This window comes from Sciurus vulgaris, assembly GCF_902686455.1.
Source record: "Sciurus vulgaris genome assembly, chromosome: 6".
Classification (NCBI taxonomy): Eukaryota; Metazoa; Chordata; class Mammalia; order Rodentia; family Sciuridae; genus Sciurus; species Sciurus vulgaris.
The window spans coordinates 102,694,651-102,720,972 of NC_136466.1; the positions used below are offsets into that span (position 1 = coordinate 102,694,651).

General features: G+C 32.0%; 1 protein-coding gene across 3 annotated transcripts in view; it reads right to left on the bottom strand.

The window, feature by feature from the left end:
• The window catches only part of XRCC4 (X-ray repair cross complementing 4), a 275,312-nt gene that overhangs the window by 76,096 nt on the left and 172,894 nt on the right, over positions 1–26,322 (bottom strand). For all 3 annotated transcript variants that reach the window (XM_079145568.1, XM_079145570.1, XM_079145569.1), the window contains one exon: positions 21,611–21,758. In XM_079145568.1, the coding sequence (XP_079001694.1) occupies positions 21,611–21,758 (148 nt within the window). The remainder of the gene's footprint in view (positions 1–21,610; positions 21,759–26,322) is intronic.

Sequence of the window (26,322 nt, forward strand, 5' to 3'; positions counted from 1 at the left end):
AGGCTGTGATTTCAGAATATATGACTTACAATGCTTCCAACAAATTCTTTTAATTGACAATTATACATGAGAGAAGAGTTCCATTTAAAGTATGATTTACATAAAGTAAATATGTCTATCTAGAACTTTTCTCCCAATTGTGTGTGTGTGTGTGTGTGTGTGTGTGTGTGGGTGTGTGTGTATGTGTGTGTGGGTGTGTGTGTATATGTGTGTGTGTGAATCTAGTTCTTGGATAACAGTAAAGTTGTCACGGACAGATAATAAAACAAAGTGGTTTAAATGAGCTGAGTACCCTGAAAAAAACCACATGGGTATTAAATCTAGGTATGGTTCACAAGTATGGTTCACAAAATAGATATTCAAAACCTGACTGGTGATTCATTTTTCCACTGACATATAAAACAAAGCATGGAGCTCTGAAATTGCAGAAATAGCTCTCTTTACCTTTATTGTATTTGCTGTTTAAAGTTCCACCTTAGGAATCACTCACACATTGTTGAGGAGAAAATACTCATCCATGCTATCTGTCCTCATTTTAAGATCATAGTCATAAATCCCAAATGTTTAGGACTCTTAAATCCTTATCTATATATCTCAATTCTCCTAGGAACTCCAGACCCATGTATCTTAATATATCTGACTTGATGTCTGTTAATACTTTTAAAACTCAACCTAGCCAAAACAGAATGCTTTTTATTTATTTATTTATTTATTTTTGGCTTAGTAAATCTAGTTCTTTGCCAGTCCTTCCCATGTCTGCTCATTACTCAGCTTTTCAAGTTAAAAGATAAGAATCTTCCTGCTTTTCCTCTCTCCTTTACACCTCTAAGTCAAGCCTTTCAGCAAGTCCTGGCAACTTTACTGCTAAAATGCACTAGACTCTAAGAACTCCATTTCCCCAAATAGCCTAAATTATCATCACCTTTCACCTGGACTACTGTAAAATCTCCTAACTTATGTCTCTGTTATCACTAAACTCCCCAAGTCCAAATCTATTTTTCACAGAATATTCATGGCAACCTTTTAAAATCAAACATCATACCACATCTTTCACCTTCTTAAAACTCACCATTATACTCTAAATAAAATTCAAGTTCATTGACCTTCAAAGCACTGCATTTATATCACCTATCACTTCGCTTTCCCACTACAGAGCCACCTCTTCACTCTCTCAAGATGCAATGTTTGGGCTTCTGTATTACTTTCCTCCTAATCTTTGTAGGATGTTTGCCTATTGCTAATGGGGCTAAGAAGTGAAACCCTAAAGTATGCTGACTACTTCACACTGAAGAGCTAAGAAAGCAACAAATGCAGGAAGTGATTTTCTCTGGAGTTCCAATTGTTGTGAATCCACTCCCTTAAAAGCTCATTGACCAGGAGAGGCTGACTCAAATTCTAAGAAGAAAGACTGGAGTTAACACCATGCTCAGAGTCCAGATAGAATCTGTCACAATGGGCCATTCGCCTCCCTAAAAATCATTTACTTTCTTTTAAAATTAACTAAAATCCTCTCACTTCCCTCTCCTCTATGAAGAGGGTATATAAGCTTCTAAATATCACTGGTTTTTGTTCACTTTCCTATGATTCCCCATGCATGTAAACTTGCAAGCCTTTTCTCTTGTCAGTCTTCTAATTGTCAGTTTACTTCAGCAGATTCAATCCTCAAAGCTTCAGAAGGTGGAGAATCCTTTGTTTCTAAAGCACTTAGGTTCAGTGTAAATTTCAATTCTTAGCAAGTCTTCTGTAAGCATTCTATATAAAGAGGAACCACCTCATCACTCTTTTTACATGATCCTATTTTGATTATTTGTATTTCTCTTTATTATTACTTGATATATCCTTGCTTATATCTTTATTGTTTCACACTGCTAGGATTTAGACTTACTGTTTTGAGGTTTTGCTAAATATCATTGTCTCTGTGCCTACATGAGTGCCTGGCTTATATTGGGTACCCAGCAAATATATGTTGAAACGATATTTAAGGTTTGAATATATGCAAGACACATGGCATCAGTATGAAAGGTATTAAAGTTAGATAATATAAAATCACTTTGGAAACTTTAAAATGAATCAGAAAATTCCAATGATTCTAAGTTACTCAACATAATAAAATACAAATTACATATTTTTGTAGTTCATATACCACGAGTAATTGACATGATTTGAAAAATAATTTGCATTTACCTAGACAATTGGACACTGGTAGGGTAAGGTAAAATGAACAGGGAAAAGTGCCATACCAGTAACCATTACTGAGCGTTTACCAGGTGCCTGGCATGCTATGTTTGTTATCTCATTAATTTTAATGAGGTAAGTATTGCTATTCTCATTTTAGAAATTAGAGTATTGGATACTGAGGTTCAGAGTGATTAAGTAGCTTGTTTCAAATCACATAGCAAACTATCAGAGTTAGGACATAAATCTATGTCTAATTCTTTAAGCTATGCTCTCATTAGACCATTATATGGTGAGTCCTGACTGAGGAGCAGCAGCTGCTACAACTATAAAATCAGTAATATCTCAGAAATGAAAGATGTAGCAGCAAGGGAACACCCCACACCAAAACAACTGTAGCATCCCATTATTCTCTGCATAGATCACACCACATCTAAGATGTAAGCAGGTTCTGGGGGTACAACTTTAATGGCTAATTAGCAAATTATATGCATTCATTAAAAGGGTTCTCACCAAGAGAGACTGACATGTGAAAACTATGCTATATATGTGAATGTTGACATATTTAGGCTCTTTTAGTCTGCAGAAGAAAAAAACTCAGAGCATAAAATGGTCTTTAAATTAAATGGGGTTATATCTTATTTCAAGGTTGAGTTAATTGCAGGTTTTGATGTGAACATCAAATTATCCTGAAAAATACTGAGGAAAATATTATCCTCCAACATGATCTGCCAATTTCCATTGGTCTAGTCTTATAGGACAAATAGGTCTCTTCTTGTTCTGAGCTAGTTAGCTATTTGTTTTCCATTGAGCAACAGAAAATGTAAGATTGCCTTTACATTTACTGATCATATTTTAAGAAAAAGGTTTACCTTTAAATGTGCTGCTTACATTATGGAAGGATCCCAGAGTCTGAATAGAAAAGGGGAAGAAGATATATTTTTCCCATTCAAACTCATTCCTGGGTATATGTCTAAGTAAAACATCTGGCACTAAATTCTTTTTTCTTTCTCTCTCTTCTACCTCCACATTTTTGTGGTAACAGAAGGGGATAAAGAGTTTGTGTTCAATAAGCATAAGTGACACAAACATCTTAGAGATGATAAAAATAATGATTAAAAAAAACCTGTTAACAGCACTAAGTATTAATTTTATGCCAGGCGCTGTGCAAATGAATTTACATGCATTATCTCATAATTCTCACCAATCTACATGGGTAATATTATTAAAAATGTTAAGTGAGATACCCAAAACCTTACTGGTAGTGAGTAGTGAAGTTAAAAGACAGATTTTGGAATCCAACTATAAGTCACTATAGTATGGTGTTTCCTTGCCTATAAAATAAATCAGATAGTTTTGTCTGGGTAAGACCTTCCTATTACATGAGAGAAAAATTAAGGCTAATAAATATTGAGTTACTTGAACATGAACATATTTTTTACTTGACTTGGTCATTACCCAAAACATAAAAACACATTCTCTTACCCATTATGCACAGTCTGTGTATTTTATTTCTCACCTCATTCTACTCTAATTGTTCATCCATCTCAGGCTCCTTGGGAGACCTGAGTAGCTTCTCTGTTCTCATTGTACTTGAGTTCCCAGCAGCATTTGAGAGTTGACCATTACTTCCTTCTTGAGACATATTTAACTTCTGCTATTAAATTAAAATCAGATTGTTTTCCTCCTACATTATTAGTTTCTTTTCCTCAGAGCTTGGCCTCTGAGGAATATGATATATGTACAGCCTGATTCCAAAATTGTGGAATGTACTAGTGATTGGTCTTACGCATCTTTTATTCAGAGCCTGGATGATCCTTCTGGGTCCCAATGCTTTAAATAATAGCTATAATTGATCTTAATTATTCATAAATTCAGTATTTTTGAATTTACCTACTCAATAAAATACATTTTTAACCCCCAAACATTAACTCGAGGCATTTTCTTGGTCATCTGACATATGTAAGGACAGAGCAGTGAAAAACCAGAGTCCTGCAGCGTATATATTCTCAGTTGAGGTTGAACAAGGGACTGACCTCTTGTTTTAGCTCTCATAATATAAACAAATATTCTTTTCATGATATGTTTAGTGTCATGCTTTTCGCATTTTTGTGCTTTTTTGGGAGTGATTTCACTGTTTAAAATGGCCTTCATGTGTGGAGCAGAAGTGCTGTCTGATGAGAAAGAAGACTGTGGTATGACTTAGAGAAAGAATATATGTGTCTTTAAACAGAAACACACATAAAACCAGAATATATATTAAGTAGCTGATGAAAATGTGATCAGAGTCTCCAGGAACATAACCCTGAGTCCTTCTTAGGAACAACGCTCAATATTTATCCAAAGCTACTTTATAGAAAGCGACTACTACAAGAATTTACCATATATGCCTATGATCCTCAAATCTTTGTTTTATTCTAAATCTACTCAGGGAATGATAAATCTCCACAGGCAGCTGCTTTTCTGACACATATTCTCTTGAATACTTAATAGGTATCTCAATTTTAACTCAGAACAAATAGAACTCTTAATCTCCTGTACTACCCTTAAATCTTCTCCCTCTCTCACCTCCCTACTCTCAGTTCTCCATCCAACTAAAATCACAAAGATTATTTTTCATTCCTTTCTCATCCAAAGCACCATCTCTCATTCTTACCTGTTTCCCCAACTTCCACCAACTATTCCATCAGTGAAACTGTCTCCTTAGCTGTCATCTTCACATCACCACCATCACCATCACCATCATCATCTTCATGATTTCTTCCCTGGAATAACTTCTTAACTTCCCCTACTGCAACCTCTGTCTCTTTCACTCAGGATCACTGTGTAAGGCTGTGGTATCTAAAACTTGTACATCCTTCCATAGAAGTATGTTACACTTCAAATTTCTAGTACTAGCAAAATGAATTGTTATAAAAGAGTAATGATTATGTTATTCTGACAAAACCCTCTAATGAGTTATAATGACCAAAAAAGTACCCAACATTCTTATTCCAGCCTCCATAGCTTGATATGATCTAGGTCTATTCACATCTCTGATCCCTTGTTATTCACCCAAGCCAATGCTACTTCTGCTGCATTTCCTTTCTTTCTGTTCGTACAAAAGCTCAAGCTCAGTTCCATTTTAGGAAAGTTTTATTAGTTGTTCTATTTGCTTGCAATGCTCTTCAGCCTGAGTTTGGCAAGACCATCTTATTGTCATTTACCCGTTGGTTTTAAACATCATTGGAAAGGACTTTCATGATGTAATCTGAAACGGCCACCAGGTAATGCACTGTCACATCACATATTTTACTTCTTTGCTTGACATATATAACAATTTCTATTAGCTAACAATATTATAGCTTCATCCCAAACATAAGTAAGCAAGTTCCTTGGTGCTTGTTCATACTTTTCCTCTACCATTGATATCACTTCCTGGCATGAGAAGGTGAATATTAAATGTGTGGGTGTGTATTTGGTGCTAGAGATTGAACCCAGGGTCTCATGAAAACTAAGCATGTGCTATACCACTGAACTACACTCAAGCCCAAACATTTTTTTTACAGAAATGAACAAATCATATAATTACTTAAGAAGATAACCTATAGTAATGAATTTAGATTTTAATTACAATGGGAAGGCACTGAAATGTCCTAGGGAAAGGCTAAGTAAGAAATCAGAAGAAATGGGGAAAAGTACAAAGTTATAATCTAATTTGTGTTTTCAAAAGCATACTGTAGACAATGGATTAAAAACAAGTGATTAAATTCTAAACGGTATTTCAGAAACAGAAGAAATGAGGCAGCAGATGGATTGGATGTCAGTGTAAGGGAAAGGGAAAAATTAAATGTGACTCTTAAATTTTAGGCTTTAGATTTTGGGTAGATAATAGACTCATTTAATAAAAGAAAAATTCAGATAGATGAGAGTGACAATAATTTCTATCCCTCATTATAGAAAACGTATATTTATTATTTCACTTACTTGATAATTACTGAGTACTTACTATGTGCCAAGTAGTATGTGCTAATGCACAATACTTTTTTGATAACTAACCACTTGCACTGAATTACCAATTTTGAAAATTAATTTTGGATTCTATCAAAAGTAATATATTTTCTCATGTGTAGTCATATTTCTGTGTATCCATCCTTGGTAAATGAAAGAAAAGTTAATGCTTTTTTTCCATTTGTTATTTGTGCCTATCTCCAGTATTCATTTCTTAGGTTTTCTAAATGCATCTTGAATTATTATATCACATGTCTTTATGATCACACTTTATTGTAATTATTCAATTCAACAATAATTAGAATTATTCTAATTCAACAACTACATTTTATCTTATTGGAAAGAAAGTACCTAGTTTATTTTGTTTGGTGCCATGGTCTCGGCAGTAAACACAGTGCTAGGTACATAGCATCATTACTATATTAAGGTGAAGACGAAAACAGAGACCTTGAACTATGGTCTACGTGGTGACTTGTAATGTTTTCTTTCCTGTGCTGAGTTTGTTTTCTTTCTCTGGCTGTTACTGTATATTTCTTAATAGCTTATATATAGAGGACTCCAAAAGTATACAACCTGAAAGATCATTATATTATCTAAGGAGAACTGGGATTTCCATCTGCCTTACTTGCCCACATAGTAGATGAAATGCACGAAATGTTTTCATCAGCATATTCTATTTTGTATGGTACCTTTATTGTTTAATAAAAAATAAACCTCAGTATGAAGAAAACATTATTTTCATGGTTTTCCTGAAATAGTGATTGGTAGGTGTGTTTAGTTTTACACCATATTTCATAACTTCATTAATTTGTTAAATTCATTTATAAATTCAATTCATATCTTATCCCTTATCATCTGGAAATTTGTAGGAGTCATATATCCTGAATCTAGGGAAAACACTTTTTAAAATCAGCAGTATGCCCTTAACAGATTGTGACAGTAAAAAAGTCAATTTTCTCTGCAGTCCCTAAGCAGAATATCATATATCCCCAAGCAAGAAGAATTCTAAGACTTCAGATTACAATGAAAATACATGTTCAGAAAGAATATTTCCTTATGCAAAAGGGAACTACATCTTAAGGAAGGTTTTCAGAGGCTATATAATACAACTTCCAGAGTGACAAACCTTCTTTAAAGCATGATTTGAAGATGACATGCAGATTAACATACACGGTAAACTAAGTCAAATAATGAACTAAATAAAATGAAAAATATTAATGCATTATAACTTGTATGCTTGAGTATAAATGTATGAGCACAGAAAAGGCAATCTCTTTCAATCTTTTGAAAAATCAATGACCATGATCAACAAGTATTATTTATGCAACTTTTGTGGTGGGCTGATTTCTAAAGTGAGACTGATGAATTGCACTGGGAAAGGCTTTCAGTAACTGATGAGGCTTCCCAGTGGTTGGGAGTTAAGAGAATAGCAACATTGTTTCTCAACCTCTCTTTCCTCTTCCTTTACAATCACACTCAGAAACACACATACTATTCTTCAGATAACTAACTCTTCCTGGGTTACTACTACATCACTGTATCTTCATTGTTGATCAGTAAACTTTTCCTCCATCCAAAATATGGTTTCCAGTTAAATTTTCCTAAAGCACTATTCATTGTGCCATTTTTTGACTCAAAACCTTTTAACAGTTTCTTGTTGCATTCATAAAAGAAGTTAAAATAAATAAGCCTAGCATTTAAGTGTCATTGTGATCTAAGTTCTTCCTACCTTGCCAGCTTTATTCATATTTCTATATACCACGTATGGGCACTGATTCCCTAACTGCCAGACTCTTTTCCCATGTATTTACTTATGAGTCTGTTCCCCTGACAGGATAGCCTTCCTTTGGGTAATGGACTATTCCAAGTTTCTCTAACAAAGAGACTCAAAATATACTAAGCTGCCATTAAGTGAGACATTTATTTCTCTTACACAATAGTCCAGAGGTAGCTGAGCCACCCACAGGTATATGTTGCCCTGCTCCATGAGGTTGTCCAGAGACTATCATTCCTCCTGTCTTGCTTCCCAGCCTTCACCAAAGATGCTTTCCTTAAATTCCAGGTGGAAGATAGGCTGAGAGGGAGAAAAAGACATGGGTATGTCTGCCCAATCATTTAATGGGCACATATCATTTCCCATCAGAGGCTATTGGCATTGACTTTGTCACATGGCCATACCTCATTGACAGAGCAGCTGGGAAATGTAGCCTCTAGATTGGCAGCTACATGCTCTGCTAAAATTTGTAGATGCAACAGTTGATGGAGGGAGGTTGCATTACTGAAAAAAATAATGGAGGTATGTAGACTGGGTTCAATTATTATTCTTTATATTATCTTTGTTCAGTTTATGCCTATAGGAACAATTCATCTTCAAAGTCAAACTAAGATAATACCTCCTCCTAGCCAGTCTTCTCTGATTTTATCATATCTCCTTCTTTCATAGTCCACCAAATAGAATACAAACTCTCTCCTCTGAAATTCCATAATTTTTTTTTATCTATATGTAATTTGGCACATTGTAGAGATACTACTGTTAGTCATATACATATGAAAGACTTTCAGAAAATACAGTCAATAAACAAGTAAATGTGTGCTATTGATTGTTTTTTTGTCATTGTTTTATTTTATTTGTAAAGACTGCTGAAGACAGCATCTATCAACCTTTACTTCTGTATTTCTGGAAGTGGTATATGCAAGAGTTAGCATTCAATAATGTGGGCAATGATAACACTGTTTTTTAAAATATATTGATAATTTGTCTTCATTTATTACAAACAAAATTTTAAAAGTAACATGTACACATTTAATTTAGAGAAATTAAGTAATTGTTTAGAAGCAAATTACTATTAAAGATTTTCAAGTAAACAAAATACATGTCCTAAAATTTTATTAAATATACTTCCTAATGATAATGTACAAAGTATGTCTACATTCTTTGTCCTTTAGTAATGATTTACCAAAAGTAAAAAAAAAAAATCTTTGAATAATAATACATATATATATATATATATATGTACTAGTTTCTTAGGTTCATTGTTTTTTATTCTTGCATCTAATTGACTTATTCCTTTTGAAAACATCTAAGTTACTTTTGGAATTCATATTTTACATAACTAGCTTATACATGTTATTCAGATAACATGAAACAGCCTTTAGTTTTGGAGTGATAAAATACTTAAACAAATACCTATTTTCCTTTTAGGTGCATATAAACAGATAAGCTACAGAATCTCACTATTACAATGTAAATTTTGAATATACAATATCAAATAATTTATAAAGTACCTATTTTCTTTTACTACTGAACTATAAATTATGAACAGGATGTAATTGCTTTGATTAATAACTCCATTGACCAAGTATAATGAACGTTTACACATTATTCTATGCCAGTTAAGAGTGTTTCAAGTGCCTGAAATAATAACTATTATCAAGTCAAATTTAGAGAAATTTTATGTGATGCAGTCTTTCAAATACTAGGAGCATATATATGAAAGATGATAAACTCCCTAAAAATCAGAAAGATTGAAATACATTCCTATTAAATTTATTTTTAAACAGAAATCTGAATCCCTCAGTCATTCGAAATTTAAATACATGTATTAGCCTGGGGGACTTGTCATAAGGGTTTTTTTCCAGTGTGAGTTATAAACATGGAAATACATTTTTAAACACCTTTGTAAGTTCCACTGAAACATGATAACTTGAGATTTTGTTAAAATAGAACTTAAAATACATGCACTTACAAGACTAAGTTCCTGATACATTTTATAATCATGCTTTAAAAGGCCATAAAGCTGTGATTACTTTTTAAAATATTAACATTTTTCCTTCCTGTATACCTAAAATAAAGTCAGGAAAACTTTATTTTAAAATATAACTTCTGATTTTATTGGCAAACATATAATAATGTATATGATCAATCTTTACTTACTTTGAATTGCAAGCACAATTAATAAATCATCTTTGAAGTGCCCTGACCATAATCAGTATATTCTGGAACAAGTCCAAGGGGTCATTAATCAAAGCATGCAGTAAGGAAAGTGAGAGCTGCAGTCTGAACAGTTAGGTAAACACAGAGTGAAACTAATAAAAACCTATCTCATTTTAAAACCACAACTGTGTTTACTTTTGTAACTAATGTAAACATTATGATAAAATTAAAAGTTGTCTAAAAAATGAGGTTTGTTCATGATGACCAAAGTAAACAAATGAACATTCATTTTATGTTTCTAATTTGACAATAAAGAAGTTTAAAGTTCAGATACCAAAATCTACAAGAATTAGCTATTTGAATCTAATGATTGCATTCTGAATATAGATCAAACATACATAATTTTCAAATATTTTGAGATTTAAATTAGAGAAAAGCAGTAAATCATTATAAATTTTAAAGAATCACCATAAATATGAAAAAGATTCCTCCTGAATAATAAGATGGTCAGTTACCACATTTGAAATTGACACATGGAATTTCTTCTCTCTCTCTCTCTCTGTGTGTGTAATATATAAAAATAATTATATAAAAATATATACATAATTACATACATTTATAAATAAGTATGTATTTGTATATAATATTATAGTATTTATACATAAAACTACCTTTAAAAGACTTCCAAATATATTATTTTCATCCAATATTATATTTTATTGATCATTAAAAGAAAATGTGCCAAGTTAGTACATAAAAGGGTATAGGCAAACTTCATTTCCATAAAAATTATATGGAAAGGAATTACTTGAGGTTTGAAAATTTCACAGTTTCCTTTCCAAGAAAATATTTCTAAGATTTAGCCCAATGCCTGGGGGAAATATTGCTTTTTAAGAATAGCATCATCATGTTGCTAAAGCATCCTACATGCAATACTCTCATACACAGAATTTCATGTGATCTTCATGTTCATCTTGAAAAGCAGGCAGGAGGTGTTATCAACCCAAACCCTGTACTCACAGAGCTTACAGTTCTGTCTCTACTGTGTTATTACAATAATTATGAGCTAGCACTAAAATTTATCTTTATTCAGCTAATTACAAATATGTGAAAACTATGTATACCAATAGAGTCCTAAATCACAGACTTGCAGTGGGAATTAAATGAATCAGTGCAATGAGATTCAAGTGCTTAACACAAAACCTGGTACATAGTAATCAAATAAATATTAGTTATTATTGTTAGTTTTGAAGTGGTATAGTAAAGTAGCTAAAAAGTGTGGTTTTTGGTATAAGACAATCCTATATTTAATATTACATATCTTTGGGAAAGTTATTTAACCTTTCAAGGTCTGAGCTTTCTGATCTATAGAATGGGAACAGTTTAATGATATAATTCATATAAAGAACTTAGCATAATGTTTAGGACATAACAAGTATTCAAAAATGACATGAATAATGTGAATACAAAATGTAATTCATAAAATTTAAAGGCAAATGACAAGTTGGGAAAAACAAAAATTAATATTTGAGATTTAAGGAGCTCTTATAAAGCAAAAGCTAACGTTATAAATTGGTTAATAAAAGATGAACTATCAATAATCAATGAGTATCTGAAAAAGATGACTTCTTTAATGAATAAATACAAAAATTCAACAAGAGGATTAGAATGATCTTCTTGTTTAGTCATTGCCAAATCATTGATTAGAATGATCTGGCAATAACTAAAATGAAAACAAGGCACAAAAGGCTGTTCCTGAGAATACAAACTGTTATAGCCTTTCTGGAGGATTTTTGGATAAATATAATAAAGTACTAACATATACACCTGCCTGATGGCCTAATTCATTTCACTTTTGGGAATTCATCTAAGGAAATAATCATTGATATGTGCAAATTTACATAAAGTACATTTGTAAAATATATAAAATGATCTTTGCAATAAGAAAAATGTAGATAAAGCCTACTTTCCAGCAGGGAATTGGTCAAAGAAATTATGGAACATGTATAAAATGAAATACTATAAATGTCAAATGATATTGAAGCAATATATCAAAGTGGAAAATGTTTATAATATATATATTCAAATTAAAAAACAGCATATTACTTCATACGTGGTGTGAGTTCAGTTCTCTAAGTGCGGAAACTCTCTAAGAAGAGAACTAAAAAGATATAGGGTATTATTGTTTTAATGGTGGTCATCTCCAGGTGGGTGGGATTATGAGTTTTCCATATGCTCATTCTTTTGTTTCTGTGTGTTTTCTGATTTTTCTGGAATGAACATTTACTGCTTTTGTAATTAGGAAACAAAAAAATGAACATTGTTTTTTTTTTTTTCGGCTATATATATTTATTTTATTTTTTTTATAATGTATTTTTTTATTGTAAACAAATGGGATACATGTTGTTTCTCCGTACATGGCGTAAAGGCATACCATTTGTGTAATCATAAATTTACATAGAGTAATGTTGTTTGATTCATGAACGTTGTTTTATTAAAAATAAATGGATTAAGAGTTACCTTCCCTCCTAAGTTTTAATTTTTTATAATCTGTAACATTGATAATGGAAACATAAGAAGAACTATATCAGAAAGCAAACTACTTGTTTTCTTCAAAGTACCACTAAAAGAAGAGCTTTACTAACAGTGAATATTTTATTTTAAACTCTACTTGACTGGGTAAGTGAGCTCTGTAAAATTCTGATAAGTTTTGACAGACATGATAATTTGGTTTGGTAGGCAGAAAAGCCTGATGTTTGTAATTATTCATCTAAAGAAGTGCATGGATTGTACAACTTATTTTCTGATCATGTCTTACTCCTCAAGTATAAAAATTCAAGAACTGCATTGTTCTAGGTCCAAGAAAACCAGGCCTAGCACAAATGGTATTGTGGCAACTTTGTGATTCTGGTCTCTATTCCTTGGAGGTGGGGAAATACTGGGATGAGATATGTTGCATTTTTTTTTTTTGGTGCTCCTTTGAGCAAGAAGATTTTGATGAGATTGTGTCACCTGGAGAAATTAAATCACAATTCCTTAACTGGACCACTTAAAGGCTGACTAGAACACACAGCTAAAAATCCTTCTATACAATTCAAGGAGTAATACCTGTGAAAAGTTTTAATAATATTTTAAAGATTATTTTGAAAAACATGTTTGAACTCTGTTTTCATAAGACACTCATCATATATAAAACTAAATCATGTTGATGGACCTCTGCATGAAATATGTGAATCTATACATTTTTACTCCCTAGCCTATAGAAATAAAGATCATATATAATAATATCTAAAGCCTATAGGTATTTATTTTTACTTTTGACCCAAACAACTTTAATGGTTTTATCCTGTAGCTGAGATTATACTGAACTGCTACTTTTAGGGGTTTTCCAATCTATTCCAATCACTGGAATCATTTTTAAAAATGACCATCATTTTGGCGAGCAGAACATTTCCTAAGTAGCAGGATTGAGAGAAGGGAGAATAGGAAAGTCCCAAACACAAACCAAACATTTTTTATTATATGTTTTAAGTCCTCATGTTCTGTAATTATGACTGAGATTTTCTTATCTTAAAAATCACTGATATTTGGCTTGGGATGCTGAGGCAGGAGGATCTCAAGTTCAAAGTCAGCCTTAGCAACAGCAAAGCACTAAGTAACTCAACGAGACCCTGTCTCTAAATAAAATACAAAATAGGGCTGGGGATGTGGTTCAGTGGTTGTGTGTCCCTGAGTTCAATCCTAGCTAACCCCCCACCCCCGCCAAATTCATTGATATTCAGGAATTTTGAGAGTCCATATACTGAATTAGTAGCCTGAAGAACACTGTCATTTGGGATGCTACAAGCCTTTGTGTACACATGTGTGTATGGTGATGGTGGTGGTGGGAACCGAAGAGGACTGCATGAGAACACCATGCTTAAACGCATTTTAAAAATTAAACAAATTCAAATAAATGATTTACTGTGCAGTTTCTCGGAGCCTTTAATATATAAATCTGTAAATTTTAAGCATAAATGACTATGGGAGCTATAGTATGAAGCAATTTCCAAATTTATTTGAATATGTTATGCTTTCTCGGGTCCTTATTCTTTGTACAGTAACAGAATGAAGTCTGCTAATGGTATCAAAATGAATAAATCCTGAACTCATTATCACCTAATTTCAATAAATCTCCTGACATTCCTCTTTATATCTATCCAAATCTCATAGCTGGAGTTACTTTTTCATATCTATCTATTTAGCTCTGCTGGTCATGTGAGGACTTTATAGTCCAGTTTTGATAACTGGGTGTTTATGGCATATTGCTGTGTTTGATTTCCCATCTTAGTCTTCAGAGTAATCCTGGTTTGGTTGAATCTGGATTTGGTTCTCTTCTTGGCCATGTCTCCTGGGGTCTGAAGCTGTGATTCTGAGACAAAAGTTCTCATTTATAAATCTCTGTGGAAAGTTAACCACGCCTTTGTCAGATGGTAATCCCAATATATCTTAAGTTTAGTTTGCTTTTGAGATAGATAACATGCATAAATGACAAACAGAATGCCTAGAAGAAGGCAAAGCAGAATTTCCAAGAGGGGAAAAGGGGAAAAATGTTGAAACAGTTTAAATTGGCAAGCATTAAGACATCAGTTAAAATATTTAATTCTAGCATTTTCTTAGATTTGCTTTGGTTTCACTACCTGTCTTCTAATTTCAGTAATATTGGAAATTGACTCAATTTGGGACATAAGAAGATAATGAATAGATTAAACAATTTCTTAGAAAAATCCAGCTAAGATTGGCCACAAGTGACACTGGAGCATATCAAGAGATTGTAATTAATAGACTATCATTTACTGGTGTGAACAGAGTTGGATTTATTTATATTAGCTTTTACAGGATGTTTAAAGAAATAATAAAAGGCCTTAATTTTTAAAAAAATTTAAATGAAATTACTGTGAAAAATTTGAATAATATTTGAAAGATTCTTTTGAAAAACATGTTTGAACTCTGTTTTCAGAAGATATTCATCACATATAAAACTAAATCATGGTGATGGATGAAAAACACTTTTTTGGCTATATGGTATATGATTAAGCATGCCTTCATTAAAATTTTAAGTTGGGCGCCAAATATAGCATGATTTCATTTAGATACATAGTATGCTATTACAATTCCACAGAAAGTAATTTTATAATGTTCTTGTTTATACTCAGGATTTTACCTAATATTATTGAAGTATATAGATACGAAAACAATTTCACAATTTTTGTAGTCTTGTTAGTGGTTTCATTTTAATATACAGGACTAAAAAAAACATACTGAACAATTCTACAAATCAGAGTTTCAAGTGGGGCAAGATAGTAAATAGTAAGGAATGCAGAGCATATGGTTATGTTGAATAATAACTCTTAGTGTTGACGCTAGTTGACAGAACAGGATGAGTGTTCCTTGAGCATAATCATATTGTGTGGATTAGTCACACTAAATTTTTTAAATGAATGTTTATCAATATATACCAAATTTATGGATTTCAGAGTATTAAGTAAGAACAGGAAATCATCAACAACCTAAAAGTGTTCCTGAAAAAAAGCATTTCTCTTTAGGAGAAAAAGGCAAAATGGCAATACAATTCTGCATCTCAGGACTGCCTACACATGCTCATTTAAGCTATTATCCCAATGGGCACTTGATGTAAATTTCAGTATGTTTTCAATTTTCTATCTTCCTGTGTTTCAAAAGAATAAAAGTTTTATTATGGGAACCAAAAATTGTATAGTGAGTAGTTTGAAATACAGTTAAAAGAACAAAACTAAGTATAATAACATTAGATGATTTTAAAATTATAGATCTAAGAGGATTAATAATGGCCAAAATATCAAAACTTTTTACTCATTCTGATAATTTCATAACTCTTAAGAGTAAAAAATAGTATCAAAAGGTAGAAAAAGCAGAAGAAAATTCCTCTGCAATCTGAGAAACAGAAATTCTTCTTCATTCAGGAGGAAAGGATGGATTCTTAATGTAGGCCACACAACTCCTTGATCTGGTGGGGTGCAGTGCTTGGTCTCATCTCATACTCTCAATTCTGCTCTCTATCCTCATCACACTCACACATTCCACCTGAGCAAGTGTTCACAGGCTGCTTCCTCTACTTGAATACTGCACTCTACTCCCTACTCCACTATTTTGCTTCTCTTTATCCTTTAGATTAAGGATCAAATGATGTGATGGTTCTTCAAATAATATCCTCTTGGAAATGTTTCCTCTAAGTCCTGAACTCCTTTAAAAGTTTACAATTATATATTTATGCAATGATCTAATTAATGTTTGTCTCTTCTCACATAGACTAAGCTATCTGAGATCAGGAATGATGAATACTTTGCTCAGTGATGTGAGGGAAGTGAGTCTGAATTCTTTTATTTCAACCAACAGTGCCTACTGTGCTTCCTCAATCAATCTGAAATCATGTGGTAATCCTATAATGAATGCACACTGCTGAGACAATCATAGGAGATGCAGAGGAAATAACAATGTAACGGACTGAGAAAAATGTTTGAAATTCTGCCTGTCATTGGTAAGGAAAACAAAGAGTGAAATCAGTGAGATATAATGGTGACATGAACTATCAAATCAAAACTTTCTATGCAATCTTTCTTCAACACTAAGAGAAGTAGAGAAGTAAGCAAAATTGTGTACTGCATTCATTCTCAGTTAATCTTCTAGTTAAAAATGACTGAACACAAGAAACATGACTGGTAGCATATCTATGTTCATACAAATGCTTCTGAGTGTTCAGAATTTCAAAAACCTATGATAAAGGTCACTTGAGTTCCTTTTACTGAGTATTCTAACACATTTGAGTAGATGTTTCATATATTTCTACTAAGCTTTATAAGCAGGTGATACCTTCTGTACTATAGTAAACTAAAGAGGAACATCATGCAATTAGAGTTTCACTAAGTGTAGTGACTGGTTAATACCAAACAATAAGCTTAATTTCACAAGATAAAAACAATAGTAACACAATAATAATAACTAAACTGGTTTTATGGTTAAATTTGACAAGTTTGAAATAACTCATCCAGGTGAAAGAGAGTTTCTTACTCTCTTTTTATGAACCCTAGAGTATGTCAATTCACTGAACCACTGAATTACTTATTTAAAATCACTCTCTGGTTTTGTGACCTTTGACAACTTAACAGTCTCTATGTATAAGACAGTTTTTGACAGAGTCAATATTTCCATATTGAATAGATTCCACTTAATATGTTATAATTATTTTCCAGAATAAATTTAGAAATTTAGAAAATTACATCTATCTTGGATTATAAAATATTGTTGAGACATAAGAAGTGGCATTTTTAAGACCTTCTAAAATCCATAGGAATACTGTTTTGAAAACGATTATAAATGCAATTTTAGCTAAATAATTTTTGCTAATGTTTTCTTATGTGGTTGAAGAATAATTATTTTCACATAAGGATGGAATTGGGCTTTATAAGTCAGAGTTTCAAATGGTGTTTGACAATCTGTTGCAAAATTATTTGCATTGTAGCTTTCAATTTTATTTATAGAGTATAAATAATGCACTGATTTCCTCTATGAACAATTTTTAGTTGCTCCCTAATTATTTTGTTATCCACTCATTAAATGTGTTTTAAAGTCCAGATACTCTGAAAGGTCACCTTCCTGTTGCTTAGTACTTTACATCTGTTTGGAGGGAAAGTCTGCTGTCTTTTTGTCATGCAAATATGTAGAAAAGAGCTAACACTGTATTGAAATGAAGAAACTTGACAGAACTGGAACATCCGAATGTCACTTCATTCTTTCATTTAAACTTCATTGTCTAAATTTTAGATATACTTATTACCAAAAACACATATAGAGGGCTTGGCTTCACTTTTGCATCTTAAATATGACGTAATTCAACAGGATCTTACAAAATATGGTTAAATATTTCATAGTATATTTCAGGTATATTTTCTTATGACAACTACTTTGTATATTTCACTATTTAGTGTTTTTAATGGTACAAACAATTTTACTACAATTTTTATATTTGCTATACATAGTTCTGCACAGATATTTTCAGTTTATTGACAGATTAACTTCTCTCAGGAGAAATAACATACTTTTTATCACATGCTACTAATTTATAACTACTACTTTATAATATCATTTTATTAACTTAGAAGGAACCAGTTTCTTTCAGAAGGAAAAGTTTACTATACTTTTTAACAATGAACACAAATCTAATAAGATGTGTAAGTTATATACTGTGACTTTCTATATGGCCTTGCTGTATCAGTTAACTCCCAGCGACTTCATTAACAAGGAATAAGAGTTCTTTTCAGGTTCAAATAAAATGCCCTAAATTCCTTAAAATATATAATAGTATATTTAAAAATATGGAACAATTTCAATGATTCCAATATGGAACCTTATAGTTAATATATGTCTGTCACTTTGCTTTTGTAATCACAACATTGTATGTGTACATTTTTGTCTTTCAAAATATTATAAGCCCTATTGAGGAAGCAGAAAGAGGGAACTGTGAAGTTTAGTGGTGTGGGTCAATGTCTTTTTACTCAATCACATCTGCATTTGCTTGGGAAGCTATAACTAGACTATATTCACCTAAATTATATATAAATTGTTGATGAGACGTTTTCAGAGAAAAAAAAGTGCTTACGAATGCAAGATAATTAGGAGTAGTTTTAAAAACATAAAATAAAGGCTAATCATCCGTGTTTCAGAATGTTATATTTTAAGGTGTGTATTTTTTTTTTTTTTTTTTTTTTTTTTTTAGAACTAATGGTATGCTTTTGTTTTGTTAAAGTTTCTTCTTTTTTTTTCTGGTAAAATGAATTGGGAAACAAGAGCTAGTTCAATTTAAGAGCCATAAAATTTCAGTCTTATGTACTTAGAAATTCTAGATATATGATACACAATACGAAAAATAACGTAAATTTTTGTTTCACTTGAGCAAAGGAAGAGGAATTATGAAGCAGGATATTGTCATTCAATATCTGATTGATACAGGTTAAACTAAATTTCTTTTAATATTCAAAATTCTCCCTGGCATCTAGTACATGTTTGTCATTTTTACTTAGGGGCAGTCTTGCAAATAGGTCCTACAATGATATATTTATCAGGTAATTCACAAAAGCTGATACAGTTTATCTCACCTTTTAAAATAGTGAAAGTACACAAAATAAACATTAAGATGATCATTTAAAAATGGAAAAGAATAATCCTTAATCATAAGGATGTTTGTGGAGAAAACATTGCCTTTATTTAAAAGCTAAAAATATTTTGTCACGATTCAGAATTAAATTTCTTTCATTCTCTTACCATGCTTGTAGTGTACTTTGAAAATGTCAGTAATCTCAAAATTTTTCATTTAATTCACACATAAAGTGAAAAGTCCTAAGATGCAGCTCTCCAACATGAAACTAATATATTTCTTTCTTCCCTCACACTCTGTAATTTTTACCAGACAAAAAAATTAGATCAAAAGTTGCATGAGGACACAGGCTGTGTCTGTTTTTCATTCTCCTGAATCCTCAGCATTCCATTAAGTCTGCTATATAACTAATACTCAAGACTCATCATTTACTGATTGCCTAATAAAGGGCAGAATTTTTTAAATATTTCAAATTGGGTAGTTTTTTCCCCCATAATCTTATATAGGAACAGTTTGACTATTCTAATGTTTGCACCTTGGAAATAGATTGTATTATGCCTTGAATTCAATGAACTCTCTCAAGCGGTTAAGAGCTGAGGTTTTAAATTTAGATGATAAACACAAACCAGCAAGATTTCAGTGCACACTGGACTTCTGCATATATTTTGTCTACACATAAAGAAGTTATACATAATAGACCCAGTTTATTTTCAGGTGATATTTTTAAGTACAAGTAGATCAGGCCAATTGTAGACAGAATAAAAACCTAATGAAAAACAGACAAAATAATCTTACATATACATTACTTTTATGCTAAAAAATTCAAACTTCCTCTTGTCAGTTTTCACTTTCCTAAGGCATGCGATGTACCTTAGCCTTACATTCTCACTGTCAATACAGAATTCTGAAATATTTTGCTCTCAGATGACATGGAATTTTTTTTGTGTGTGTATGTTTTTGTGGTTTTGGTGGGGTTGGGGACTGAACCCAGAGTCTGACTGATGTTAGGCAAGCACTCTACCACTGAGCCACATCCTCAGCCCCGGCATTTTACTCTTAGGATATCTTCACACTTGTAAAAATACTTGAGAGCTTCAAGTGTTTGGGGTCCACATTTTTATTTAAGTGAATTATATTTCTGCCATATTCAAAATTAAAACTAGAAATATTCATTAATTCATTCAACAACATAAAACATGCATCATTGGATAACATTAATAACATTCTTTATGAAACAATACAGTTTACAAACAAAAAATCTTATTATAGTATTGTTTTATGCTTTTGCATGACTAGCATGATTGAAAACAGTTGGATTTTCATTAACTTCTGCATTCAATCAGCTGTGGTATGTTATTTTACTGAAGGATATGAAGAAAATCTAGCAGCACATAGATATGGAGTTGAAAAAGGGAAGATTTTGTGGAATCTCACAAAGGGCCTCATAAACTTCATGGATCCTAATTCTACACTTTAAAAATTATTAGATTATAATAATATCATCTGCCATGGTCATTATGTAATAACTATATGTTAAATTAATGAAAATTTAGAGAAAAATAAAAAAATTTGGATAGCCTATATATACAAACATGTATATATATGTGTACATATATGTGTACATTTACATATATGTGTGTATGTGTATATATGTGTATATTTATATGTATATATGTGTGTATATGTGTATGCATGTATACGTATGTATGTACACACGTATATGTATATACACACACACAGAGCCACGTTATCTGCACATTCACTTTGTATTCAACTGATAATGTTACTATAAATATTCATTGTTTTGCTATAATGAAATGTTAATTATTCTAACTTTTCAACTCATTACAACTAAATTAGAATATAGGTTGATGGAAGGTAGACTGAACTAAAGAGTGAAAAACAGTAAAAATATATAATGTGAAAATTTAATAGAAATAAAAAGATGATTAAAAAAAGGTATCTTACTTGAAAAAAATAGCAAGCATAATCAAGTGGTTAATTTGAATACACGTATGGGTCTCCTTTAAGCAGTAAATTAGATTGAAACACTTTACTAAACACAAGATGGATTCTAATATTTTTAGTATGCTATTTCTAATTAATGTGTAAAAAGCTCAAGAAAATATTTGCTTATATTTCTTGCATGTCTGCTTTAAATATTAATTAGGAATTAACCAAATACCGAAGAAAATATACTGATTCAAATATTCCATAACTTCCAAAATCATAATTTTTCTTCTTAAAAATAAGTAAATTCAGAAATAAAAATGTTTTTTAGATTTTATAACAGATTTTTAAAAATCTCATTTCACCATTTGGCAAAGAATAAAATGACTTACTTTTCCTTCTCTTGAAGTGGATGCTCCTGAGGAGTCATTTTAGGTTCAGTCCCAAGATTCTTTTGCATTCGCTGCCTCCTCTTTCTACTTGGTGCAATATCAGTGACATCAGGACTTGAAATAATGGAGTCATCTTTACTTAAAGGGGCTAAATAAGAATGTAAACCAAGAAAATTATGCATATAATTCATAAGCAAAATATCAACTTACTGCTTTAGCATTGAAATAAGGTGGCACAACTAACAGACAGAAAAACTATTTTTTCAAACCTATTCTCTCAAAACTTCATGCAGATTTAGTGAAGTGAGTCAGTTAAAATGTTGTGTAGAGACTTTTACCAACATAAAACATTAGATATATTGTACATTTGGAATAATTTGATCAGAATAGTCTTTGCCCATCATAGTGAAAACTTTCGAACACATTATTAGCACAGTTTAATCCTTTGATGTTGGAACTGGGTAGAGGTTCTGAAGTCAACTGCAAAAGACATTGGGGGTGGAGGGCAAAAATTCCAAACTGCTAAACTAATTGATATAAACTGACGTGATATTAAACAGTAATTATCAGCAAGTTCAGGAACTTCTGTTAGTAACTCGGATAATTTCATAGACTTGTAAGCCAAATATGGAAATAAGAACAAGAAAGTTGTAAGAAAATATTAAAAGGTGTATCTAATATGGCTAAGCTATTAAATTACTCCTCAGAGTGTTTGGTACATGTGAAACAGAAGCAACAATAGAAACATGTTTGGTTTATGTTCCCTTATTCTCTGTTAACAACTTAATCCCAAAAAGCTTAAGAGGAGTTTAGAATTTTCATTCATTCATGCAATACACATTATATTCTGCTATGATGCATGCTTCTATAAATGAGAAAATGTGCTTTACTATTGGTAAACATAGCAATGATGTTAATATAATCTGAACATTAAGTTATCCTTTTGGTTCATACAGTTTTTTTTCCAACATGGTAATATTTAAAAGTGATCAGGGACAAGCTTTCCTTTTAAATAAAGGGAGAGTCTCAGCAGCGTAACATTTGAATGGGAGGAGGTAGAAAGCTGAAAATTCTGTATAAGTCAATTCCTTTAGCACAAATAAGGACTGGTTTAGTAAAGTGAAAGAGAGAAGAACTGCACACTTTTCAAAAGTATGCTTCTCTGTGGAAATGGTGATCAGAGCTGAAATAGTTGTGAGAACATTTCTCCCTGAATCTTGGATTTTTAACTTTGATGAAACTATTAGAATCAAATGCATGCAAAAACACATCTTCTCCTTTGAGAGAAAGAGTGATGCAAAGGGTCTGCTGACTACGATGCTGCATGTAATTTTTGCTGGAGATTTATTAGATTTATTAGAACTAGGATTTTTATTAGACTTGTAATGGGAGGTCTAACAACAATAACAAAGCTGCATAATTTTGAACTTTGTGCCCAAACTTTAATATTTCCCCCATAAATTCCATTTTTTTGTAGTTGGAGATGGACAGTGTGCCTTTATTTTATTCATTTATTTTTATGTGGTGCTAAGGATCAAACCTAGTGCCTCCCACGTGCTAGGCAAGCACTCTGCCCCTGAGCTATAGTTCCAGCCCAATGGAATGGAAATGTTTTTACGTTGCTAAGACTCTCCCTTTATTTAAAAGGAAAGCTTGTCCCTGATCACTTTTAAATATTACCATGTTGGAAAAAAAATTGTATGAACCAAAAGGATAACCTAATGTTCAGATTATATTGACAACATTGCTATGTTTACCAATAGTAAAGCACATTTTCTCATAATTACTTTTAGTGTGTAATTTTGCAGAAAGTGTTCTTCTGCAAAAAGCACTTTTCTGTGTATACACACACACAAACACACACACATGTACATATATATATAATATTCTAGCAGAACAGCCTGCATATTGCTTCTCACTCTACAGAGTTCACACTTCACTTAATCTCTGAGATCACACACTGTATACACACACACACTCTGAGATTGCACACTGTTGGCCAATCTCTTGAAATTCTTTCCTTGATTCCATTTTTTGTTATCTTAGTAATAACTACTATTTTTGAGAAATTATATACTGGACATTTATCTATGGGTTTTGCATGTGTTATATTATTAATCCTTTACACAACTTTTTGAAGCATTTACTAATACTACCTTTATTTTACTTATGAGAAATCTAGGTTTCAGAGACATTAAGTGACTAGTCCAAAAAACATAGACTTTGTTCTTATTTTTTGTGGGAGGGGCATACCAGGGATTGACCACTGAGATACATCCCCAGCCCTGTTTTGTTTTACATTTAGAGATAGGATCTTACTGAGTTGCTTGGTGCCTCACTTTTTCTGAGGCTGGCTTTGAACTCTTGATCCTCCTGCCTCAGCCTCCTAAGCTCCTGGGATTACAGCCTTTGTTCTTAACATAACTTTTTTTTAAAATAATTTTTTAGTTGTCACTGGACCTTTATTTTACTTATTTATTTATTTATTTATATGTGGCGCCAAGAATCAAACTCAGTGCCTCACACACGTCAGACAAGCACTCTATAACTGAGCTACAACCCCAGCCCTGTTCTTAACATAACTTTGACAATTAAAAAATATATTTTCCTCAAGGGTAAAATATTATTTGATAAAATATTAACTGAATATCCACCAAAGCATATTTTACTTTCCAAAGCTAGTTTTTAGGACACATGGGTTCCTGTAGATATGGTGTATATTAATTTGTTAACCCCTAAATATTGTATTGAGAGTAGAGGATATATTTTAGAAAAGGAATGTTTTGACACATTCAAGCTAAATGAGTTCCCAAATTTTATTAAGCTGTGAAATGAGTAATTATAATACAACTATATGGTCTATAGGAAAAAAAAAAACCTACAAAAACAGTTGGAAGTAGAGAATATTGCAATTATACATAGGCTTGCAAAATGTAGAAAGATTACCACTAATGTCATTCCTCAATCTAGGAAGACAGATACTAAGTTTTAAATAAAATGTAAAGTAAGCCTTTTAAAAAATATCCTCCAAAAATTTCATTTGTTTCAAAATTTCAAATGATGCCTTACTAATTGGCAACCAAAATGGATATTTTATGTGTGAAATGGCCACACCATTTGTTATAATGCCTGAAATTCACTTTAAAATACAATGTGACTAATGTGCATTAGTTAGGGTGAGCTATAACCCAGTTGTTGCTAACTCTAATCAGGAAGGCACAGACCAGAAATTTGACAGGATAAAAAATTCATATTCCTGAGGGTATTATAGGTATTTTGTTAGTCACACTTCAATCAATAACCAATGATTTACTGCTTGGTATAATACATGAAAAAATGTGTGCCTATTAAAATCAAGGCATAAAAATTAGTAATGAATGTTACTGTGGGTTTTCATGAGTGAAATCAGAGATACTCAAGATACACATATTGGCTAAAATACTCTAGAAATACTTCTCACCATTTTATGAATGAGGACTAAAATTCCATTTATTTTTAGAGATGATTTCTTATGTTACATTTTGAAGTGGTTCTGTGTTTGGCTGTGAACTGTTAGACAATATAACTGCATAATGAGAATATGGACTATCATTCCTATTCCAGGAAATATTGTATGTTCCAAAAGGGAAACTTCTTACATGAGGGACACCTCAAAGCTTGGAATTTCTTCAAGCTTTTGAGGCAGAAATTATTTTGTGCTTACTTACTAGTAAATATTTTTAATAATTACTTATTATTTTTACTTAGTAGTCAATAGTTTTATGTGTGACAAAATTTAATTTGAGAATATATTATTATTATTATTATTAAAGCAAAATTGTGAAGTGTCTAATCTTCTCACACTCTAAACATTTTGGTGACTATCATTATTTAACACAAAGAAGCTGAACTTGTGTATGACCAAGTATTTCTGGCCAGTTCACCACAACATTATGATTCATTTCTCTTGACAATTACAGTGGAGCCTTTCTATAAAATTGGCAAGAGGAGAAGAGGCAGCTGTATAAGCTTAGTTACTGTTTAAACAGAATATATCTTTTTTGGTTTGTGTTTGCACCATGGGAAACAGTGTTCCCTTCAGTTTTTCAGGCACATGTAGTAGCCAATTGTATTGTAATAGATTAAATATTCTCTTACTTTATTCCCTTAAAATACCCATCTAGCCCTTAATACAGGGCAAAATACTTTTTCCTATTCTTCCCTCTCTACCCAGCAATGCCAGAAACCAGGAAAAAAGAGGAACTACTCCAACACATGGAACCTAAATTTCAACCCATCTTGCCTCTCTTCTCTAGCTATGATAATGTTTGATCCTCTCATTCCCTTTGATCTTGATGCTGGATGCTACATTTCAATTCTCACATTGGATCCCTTGAACAATGGCTGTGAGTCTCCAACCAACACTCTTGTGAAACCATAGAGGGGACAGAATTATATTGACAAGAAGTCAAAGATGGGGACCTACCAAAATGTCTGTACCATTCATCACTCAACATACAGTTGGCCCTCTGTACACCTGGATTCTGCATCCATGGCTTCAACCAATCAGAGAGAAATTTATGGTGGTCCTGAAACCAATATGGCTGAATACAGGGGCCCGAGTTATTTTTAAAGTATAACAATTCAAGTTTTCACTTTCAATTCATATATCACATTTTAAAGAAAAAGCACCAATTCATACTTTTTATTATACATACTTGTTTCAGAAATGA